The 9,448-nt window shown below is 48.3% G+C and overlaps 1 protein-coding gene across 1 annotated transcript; it reads right to left on the bottom strand.

Annotated features, from left to right (window-relative positions):
* Positions 1-2,291: 2,291 nt before the first annotated feature.
* Hmox1 (heme oxygenase 1) lies at positions 2,292-9,240 on the bottom strand. Its single transcript, XM_021218687.1, has 5 exons — positions 9,080-9,240; positions 6,787-6,907; positions 5,433-5,924; positions 4,015-4,114; positions 2,292-2,997 (listed from the first exon to the last, which is right to left on the bottom strand). The coding sequence occupies exons 1-5, from the start codon at positions 9,100-9,102 to the stop codon at positions 2,864-2,866; spliced, it is 870 nt and encodes a 289-aa protein (XP_021074346.1). The 5' UTR covers positions 9,103-9,240; the 3' UTR covers positions 2,292-2,863.
* Between the last annotated feature and the right edge of the window lie 208 nt (positions 9,241-9,448).

Here is a 9,448-nt window from a genome sequence, read left to right as displayed (position 1 = left end):
TTTTTTTTTGGTTTTTTGAGACAGGGTTTCTCTGTGTAGCCCTGGCTGTCCTGGAACTCACTTTGTAGACCAGGCTGGCCTCGAACTCAGAAATCTGCTTCCCAAGTGCTGGGATTAAAGGCGTGTGCCACCACTGCCCAGCTGTTTCTCTCCTCCCTTTTCTTCCCTTTGCTTGCTCACCCTTTAGGTACTGATGTCTGAACCCAGGGCATCCCATATGGTAGGCAAGATTTTCACAGATGAGGAAACTGACCTCAAGGTAGAAGGAGAGCTATCCTTGCTTTCTGACATCTGTGCTTTGCTATCTATACCCTATCCTTAATTTCATTTTTCTTTATCCTTAATCTCATAAAGAATGGCTTCTGGCCAGGTGATTATGGCACACCAGGTAAAGGCAAGCATATCTCTGTGAGTTTGAGGCTAGCCTGGTCTACGGAGCAAGGTCTACAGCCAGGACTTCAGAGAAACCCTGTCTTGAAGAAAAAAAAAAAACAAACAGAAAAGAATGACTTCTGGACCTGGCTGCACGTATATGAGTCTCTCAGAATGCCTTTCTTGTATAGTGACTCTGGGATACCACCTCTGAGCTCTGTGGCTATGTGCCTCCATGGAGTTCTGGAGTTTCTTTTGTTTCAAGACAGGGTTTCTCTGTGTAGCTCTGGCTGTCCTGGAACTCACTTTGTAGATCAGGCTGGACTCAAACTCAGAAATCCGCCTGCCTCTGCCTCCCGAGTGCTGGGATTAAAAGCATGCGCCACCACACCTGGCTAGTTCTGGAGTTTCTGTGCAGACTAGTATTTTGACATCACTGTATTCCTTCTTCAGCAGTGAAAGACAGACGTATCGCTCATTTTTCCACTGAGCAAAATGAAATTTGAAGCATTGTGCCCAAGACCTAGTAATAGAGTCAGTATGGGGGACAAAGATCTCCTGACTCTCAGCCCTCTGGTACTGGTGGGACATAGTAGGTACCTCATCCCTGTTCTGCCTCCAGTGATATTTTCACATTCCCAGAGTGGGAGGTACAATGATCAGAAGACACTGGCCTTCTGTGCATAAGCGAGCTAGGAGTCATGGATGGCCTTGGGATTTAACTTGTTTTTCATTGGCTCCTCAAGACACACAGGTGAGGTCAGTAGCATCATTGTATTGTCACAGGTGGTGAATCTGAGTCACTGAGGGGTTAAGTGACCAGCCCCAAAATGGACTAGCACATGGTTCAGCAGGTAGAGAGAGTGCTTACTACCCAAGCCTGAGCTCAACCTCCAGAAGTAGAACCTTATAAAAATGGAAGGAGGGGAAACAAGCAACAGAACCCAGTCAAAACAAAGGGATGGGTCCTTGGGTTTTCCCATATATATATTCAGAACTGTACATTAAAATTTGAACCTTGATCCCCCCCCAAAAAAAAAAATGGAAGGAGGGAACTGTCTCCCCACACTGAGCCCTGTGGCTGTACATACCAATATATTACACTCACAATAAGTGAAGTTAGAAGAGAAAACATGAAACCAGGCATTTGCCTCTAGTCTCTAAGTATCGTTACTCAGAGCATATCAGCTTCACCCTAGAATCTCCCCATTTCATCCTCATTAAATATGTAAGTCTTGGGGCTGAAGAGATAGGTCAGTCAGTAAAGACCTGAGTTGGAGCCCATGTAAAACAGACATGGTGTGTGCTTCTCCTAGCACTCTAAAAACAAAGTGGACCCACCAGGTGTGGTGGTACATATCTTTAAACCCAGATCTTGGAAGGCAGAGGTAGGAAGAACTCAATGAGTTCAAGGCTAGACTTAAGGCCAGCCAGGACTATGTAAGAGAGACCCTGTCTCAACATAGGTACCATCCTGTCTCCCCCCTAAAACAAGGTGGATTGGTCAGGTGTGGTAGCTTTCATATGTAATCTTAGCATGAAGGCAGAGGCAGGCAGATACCTGTGAGTACAAGGTCAGCTGGTCTACATAGGGAGTTCCTTCAAACAGGGTTGCAGAGTGAGAGCCTATCTAAATAAAATAAACAACAAGGTGGACAGTTCATAAAATGCACCTGAGGTTGATCTCTGGCCTACACATGCGCGCGCACACACCCACCCATCTGTGTACACACAAACACATACCCCCACACCCACAGTCTGGAAAATGTGCCCAACTGCTTAAAGTTTACTTCCAAATCTCAGGCACAGCCAACCATGGCAGCTACCAATGCTGCCCCCCTGCCCTCCTCCTGCCAGACACTGAAGAGACAAGATGAGCAGGGCCCTGCTCATGGACAGCATAGACATGAATGCACTTCTAGTGACTGTTAGATAATGCCATTTATTATTTCACACAGAAGTTAGAGACCAAGGTTACAAATATTAAATACCTCTTTCCCACCCACCCCTCAAAAGATAGCCCCACTTTGTTAGGAAAAACAAAACAAAACAACAAAATACCATTACTCTGGTAGAACTGGGGAAATAATAAAAACAAGACAGAAATATAAGACAGAAATGTCTGCACACTGATATCAAANTGGCCATGACACTGGGGGAAAACAGTCGTGGTCAGTCAACATGGATGCTAACAACCATGGGCACTGGGCTCAGAGTAGCTGCTTTTACAGGCCAGATTTTGGGGCTCTGCTGCAGGATTTGGGGCTGNTGGTTTCAAAGTTCAGGCCACTGGCTGGATGTGCTTTTGGTGAGGGAACTGTATCAGGCATCTCACTCCATTCCAGAGAGAGGAAGGAAGACACACGGAGTGGGCTAGGGACCCCAAAAGCTTTCTTAGAGGCCCAAAAGAAGAGAGCCAGGCAAGATTCTCCCCTACAGAGAGAAGGCCACATTGGACAGAGTTCACAGCCCCTGGGGGCCAGCATTGCATTTACATGGCATAAATTGCCACTGCCACTGTTGCCAACAGGAAGCTGAGAGTGAGGACCCACNGGAGGAGCGGTGTCTGGGATGAGCTCGTGCTGATCTGGGGTTTCCCTTGGGATGTCTCTGCAGGGGCAGTATCTGAAGGAGAAAGAAAGACAAGGTCAGACTCACACAGCCTGGGGTGGATGACTTTAAAGTGCACAGAGCAGAGGACACTCGGGGTCATGTCTGCTACAGTTCCAGTCCAAGGCCAGGATCTGCTGCAGCACAAGCCACTAGCCACTGCTCAAATACCTTCAAAGATAGGAGTTCACTAACTCCCCCAAGCTGTTCATTCTTCTGTGCCACATCAAATCAAAGCCCCCTGACCCAAACAGGGGCTAATTCTATCAGGACTGACCACATTTCAGCCCACCAGAAACAGTACCACTAATAACAGGGTTGTGGGGTCCTGCCTCTGTTGGGAGAGCCTTGGGCAAAAGGTGGGCCCATTTAAGCAATCAAGTTTCACATAACATGCCCTGTCCAGCTTCCATCACCCACTCCCTGTGCCATACTGTTCCGGGGTGACAGGCTCAGGGAAGGCCCATTTTGTGTAACTTTGGTCATTTTTGAAACTTTCTCCTGCTCCAAAGGTAACACAGCAAGGCACAGGAAAAGGGCTGACACCCAGAGTCAGGTAATTACATGTCTCCTTCGTGTCTCCTGGAGGGTCAGCAATAGAAACAGGTTCCCAAATCCTTGCCTTATATGGGGACCTGCTTGGAAGCCTTTAGTGGGTCTGAAAAGATAAACACACCCTAGCTTTTTATGAAAGATTGAAGCAGGAAGATTGTTTGACCCCCGGTAACAAAGTGTGACTGTGCCTCAAAAAAAAAGAAAAAATGGGAAGAGGGGTCTAAATGGAAGAATTTCTATGCCAGTGACTTCTAAAGGCTTTATATGCACCTCATTCAGTGAGCTACACAGCCCCCAACTCCTGTTTTCCAATGTGGAGAAACTGAGGTAGAAAAATCTTGTAGCTCACTCACATACAGGGCTTACCCTGGGTTCTTTTGTCTGTCCCCTATTTCTAATTTAAAACATTCAGCAGAGAGGACAGTAAAGAAGTTCCAGCTGGGCTGAGGAGAGCCAGAAGCAAGAGGCCACCTTTACCTTGCACCAGGCTAGCAGGCCTCTGACGAAGAGACGCCATCTGTGAGGNACTCTGGTCTTTGTGTTCCTCTGTCAGCATCACCTGCAGCTCCTCAAACAGCTAGAAGACAAGACATACTGCCTGTTAATGATGCTCACGGGGTGGGGGGACCCCAGCCAAAGGCAGGACTTGAAGCATGTTGTGAAATATTGTACAAATGACTTAAGGAAACTATCACACACCCATGTGTCTTTCACTTACCTCATGAGAGATGTGACAGGTTTAGTTGGCCCCTGTCTGTGCCCTCACTTGGACCCCACCAGTAACACTGTCCTGAATCAGGACTTCAGGATCTTATGTGTATCACTATGAGGAGAACTAGTTTGCTCCTCTGAAGTAACACAAAACGTATGGCTGCTGCACAGCCTCCAGCCTGTTCTCTCCTCTTGACTGTGTGTTGGTGAGTTCCTCCTTGCTAAGCCATGGAGTTTGCTAGCTTGCTTTTTCGGGTGAGGAAACCACAACTGGAGTAGGACTTGCTTGAAATCTGCCAGGGGTCAGGATGAAGACCCAGTTTGTCTAATCTCTTTTCTTGGCGTTTTGTTTTGTTTTTTAAGACAGGGTTTCTTTGTGTAGCCTTGGCTGACCTGGAACTCAGAGATCCTCCTGTCTCTGCCTTCTGAGTGCTGGGATTAAAGGAATGTGCCACCAAATTCCTGTTTCTAAAATCATTCTTTATACCATATCCTCAGAAGGCCTCAGATGGTCTAGATGTAGTCGAACTTAAGAGATTTGAAAGGTTACTTCTCTAACAGGTGCTTGCCTGGTGGGACTTTTAAAGGATCTCAAGGCTAAAAGTGGCAGCCAGGAGGTCAACAAATTGGAATCCTGACCACCATAGCGCCCATGGTTTCAACAGGACAGTCTATCCCCCTCCAGCTCTGTCTTTCAGAGCATTAATTGCTCTCCAGAGGATCAGAGTTCAATTCCCAGTTCCCACATGGCAGCTCCCAGCTGTCTGTAACTCCATCTCCAACAGATGTGACACCAAGCAAATGTGCATGCAGGCAGAACATCAATGCACATCAAATAAAAACCAGTAAATGCCACCTGAAGTATCTCGGCATGAAACCCTGACAGTGCCAGCCTGGCTATGCACAAGTGCACAAGCACCCCAGGTCCAGCTACAGCATCTCACAGGACACCATCTCCCTCAACAGGAGGGCAATAACATCAGGGAGCTTGCTTGACCCTGTATCACTCCTCCACAGGGACTGAACTGTATCAACTTGCTAGAGGATAAAGAGATTGGCCCACAGTCACCCAGCTAGAAAGCAGCAAAACAGGCCCCTGGCCCCAAGTCCTTGTACTAACTGTGACTCCAGGGCCCCCCTCCCCAATTAACTGGAGTGTGGCTCGAAGAAGCAGTGGGGCTCACCTCAATGTTAAGCAGGAAGGCGGTCTTAGCCTCTTCTGTCACCCTGTGCTTGACCTCAGGTGTCATCTCCAGAGTGTTCATNCGAGCACGATAGAGCTGTTTGAACTTGGTGGGGCTGTCGATGTTCGGGAAGGTAAAAAAGGCCAGGCCCTCCCTAGAGCCGGGCAAGGCCATGGCCTTCTGTGCAATCTTCTTCAGGACCTGACCCCCTGAGAGGTCACCCAGGTAGCGGGTATATGCGTGGGCCACCAGCAGCTCAGGGTGAGTGCACCCCACCTCGTGGAGACGCTTTACATAGTGCTGTGTGGCTGGCGTGCAAGGGATGGTTTCCTGCCAGTGGGGCCCATACCAGAAGGCCATGTCCTGCTCCAGGGCAGCCCTTCGGTGCAGCTCCTCAGGGAAGTAGAGTGGGGCATAGACTGGGTTCTCCTTGTTGCGCTCTATCTCCTCTTCCAGGGCCGTGTAGATATGGTACAAGGAAGCCATGACCAGCTGAAAAATAGAGTCAATTTGTCCCTAGAAGAGCCTACACAACTGCCTTCTGGAAAGTAGGCCTCCTGTCCCCACCACCCTCCGCTGCCCACCCACAGTCTGTGTACTCTACCCTGTGTCTGATGTTTGCTACTGGCATCAGTTACACAACTGGTAGGAAACCGCAAAATCAGTCTATTGTATATACTGTGCATTTAAGCCCGGCTGTCGAAGTCCCATTTCTCAGGCAAGATGGCTTGGGAGGTTAAATGAGGTAGCCAATCTCACCGTGGGGACAGGACACTGCAGGGCTAAGGCAAACTTCTCCTTGCCTTCAGAGGCAAGTTGAAATTGGGACAGGACTTTTGGGTGTAGTGGTACATGCCTGTGGTCCAAATAGGAGGCTGACACAGGACTATTGAGTGTTCCTGAACTGTGTAGTGAGACCCCATCTAACAACCCAAGAGCTTGCGCTCAGATTGTGGATCAGTGGTAAAGAACCTAGCCAGCATGTACGAGGCCCTGGGTTAACGAGGGAACTTAGGCCATCTTTGTTTGATTTTGGTCTTTTCCACCTAAAGCTGACAGGACGGCCTCTTAATCTCTCTGAGCCTTCTCCTTACGCACTTTTCAAGGTTGAGATAAGAATATAACGTGACCAACTCAGAATACATGTTCTTACTCCTTAACCATCCTGCTGCACTGACCCCTCCACCGGCATCACACCCTCTCCTCTCTGAGCTACAGTGTCAATGTTAATAAGGTGACTTCCTTGGACAGGCCCCCATCATTCCTGGCTCCAACCTCCCCATTAAATTATTGGCGTAAGCACTGGGCATACCTGCTATACCCCAGTGCTCTGGTCAACCTACACGTCACATACCTTAAAGCCTTCTCTGGACACCTGACCCTTCTGAAAGTTCTTCATGAACTCAGCATTCTCTGCTTGGATGTGTACCTCCTTGGTGGCCTCCTTCAAGGCCTCAGACAAATCCTGGGGCATGCTGTGGAGGAAGAGAGGAGAATCGGCAGGGGATCAGGGGATGCCTGTGAATGATCAGACCTGCAGAATAGCCCCAGCCTCCAATGTAGGCCAAGCCATGGTCTTAACCATGCAAACAGATGTCAGTCATTAAATACTATGGGATACTGTCCCCCAAACCACAGGGAGAATCCCTATTCTAGTTATTCCCAGTAAAGGGGAGGCAAGGTATGGCCTGACCATAATGAAGAACCACACTAGTCCAACCACTATGTTCAAAGGGAGATTTTTTTTCCCCCAAAGACAGGGATTCTCTGTGTGTCCCTGGCTGTCCTTAGAGCTCACTCTATAGATCAGGCTGGCCTCAAACTCAAGAGATCTGCTTACCTCTGCCTCCTGACTGATGGGATTAAAAACATGCACCACCACAGCCTGGCTAAGGGTAGATACTTTGGTGAGCTTTTAGATTCAACCTGAAGACATTTCTTTAAAAAATTCAGTTACAGATTTTACAACCAGAGGGGTGTGACGGTACACATCTTTAATTCCAGCCTTCAGGAGGCAGAGGAAAGCAGGTCTCTTAGTTTGATGTCAGCCTGGTCTATCTACATAGGGAGTGAATTTCAGCACAGGGCTATATAAGAGTCTCAAAATAAACAAACAAACTCACCAAATCCAACTTACACACACACACACACACACACACACACACACACACACACACACACACACACTATCCTCAAAGTATCCGCATTAAATAGTCTCTGTACCTGGTCTACAGAGTGAGTTCCAGGATAGCCAAGCCTACACAGAGAAACCCTGTCTCAAAAAACAAAAAACAAAAAACAAAACAAAAAAAAAATAGTCTCTGTAATCCAGCTCTACTCAGAGAAGTTCTGCAGCAGGAGGATTGGAGAGTTCCAGACCAGCCCAGCACGATCTTTAAATCAAAATGTGCCGATACTGTACCTTAGTGGTGAGTGCTTGCCTAGAATGTCTGAAGTCCTAAATTCACTCCTTACTGCTAAAGTCGGGATGAGGATTATACTGTGAGACGCTCAGCCAGGAAAAGCACACGCCACCATGCCTGATAAGCTAGTCTTTCTTGGAACCCACATGGTGGACTGAGATGACTCCTTTCAAGTCCTCTGACCTCCACATGTTTAATGTGTCACTCTACATTCACAATGAAGAAAATGTAACAAGACACTTTAAATAAAAATATTAAAAACAAGATTGGTGGGCTGGAGAGATGGCTCAGCGGTTAAGAGCACTGACTGCTCTTCTGAAGGTCCTGAGTTCAAATCCCAGCAACACATGATGGGTTCTAACACCTTCTTCTGGTGTGTCTGATGACAGCTATAGTGTACTCATATACATTAAATAAATAAATAATTTTTAAAAAAAGAAATAAAACGTTTTTTTTAAAAAACAATAAGATTGGGTTTATTTGGGAAAAAAAAAAAAAAAAAAAAGAGCTGGGTGGAGTGGCACACGCCTCTAATCTCAGCACTAGGGAGGCAGAGGCAGACAGATCTCCGAGTTCTAGTCCAGCCTCATCTACAGAGTGAATTCCAAGACATCCAGGGCTACACAGAGGAGCTCTGTCTCAAAAAGTCAAACAAGGAGGAGGAGGAGGAGGAGGAGGAGGAGGAGTCAAGCGTGGTGGTGGAGCATGTTCAGTCTCAGGAAGCAAAGGGAAGCGAACTGGAGTTCAAGGCCAACTTGATCTACATAGGGAGTTCCTGAGTTCCAGGGCTACATAGACCCTGTCTCAAAAACAAACCAAAACACACAAACCCCCTCCTCCCCCCCAAACAAAAACACCCCAACCTCAACACCCTCTAGGTCTGCTACTGGCCTCCCGGCATCTTACAAATCGTCTGAGGTTGGAAATTTGTAAGTGACCACTCCGCGCCACCAAGAGACAAGCTCCCCACCCCCAACCCCTAGAATGGTGAGTCCAGGACCCAGGACTCGGCAGTGCGTTCACCATCCCTCAAACCTGGATACTACAAGACACTCCCATTCCATCACCTCCAGCGTGTCAGAAGAGTGAATCACATTTTCTCCCTCCAGCTTCCCATAGCTATAGGTAGACTGGGCGGTAACTCATCCCCTGGCCCCGCAGCCTGCATTCCCAGGCAGGACAAGGGACACCGGTCACAGTTCCCGTCCCCACGCAGTCACTTGCCTGTCGGGCTGTGGACGCTCCATCACCGGAATAGGCTAGTTCAGGCTGGCTCTGCTCGATTCAGGCTCCGGGCTATGCTCGAGATGGCTCTGCGCCGGCAGGCAGGCTCCACTCACTGGTTGTATGCGGAAACTCTGGAGGTGACTGGACAGTGAGCGAGCAGCTGCCCGCGCCAGCCCTTTAAGTACGCGGATCACGTGGTGGAGCCCAGCTGAGCAGGCGTTCTCGCTGCTGCTGTTGCAACATCCCGCCCAGAGGCGGCTTGGCCCGGCCAGTAAGGGGATAAATCATATGACTCTGGCAAGTCTGTTACAAAAAAAAAAAAGAGAGAGAGAGAGAGAGAGAGAGAGAGAGAGAGAGAGAGAGAGA

The sequence above is a fragment of the Mus pahari genome, chromosome 19 (genome assembly GCF_900095145.1).
Source record: "Mus pahari chromosome 19, PAHARI_EIJ_v1.1, whole genome shotgun sequence".
Lineage (NCBI taxonomy): Eukaryota > Metazoa > Chordata > Mammalia > Rodentia > Muridae > Mus > Mus pahari.
This window is presented reverse-complemented; position numbering and strand designations above follow the sequence as displayed.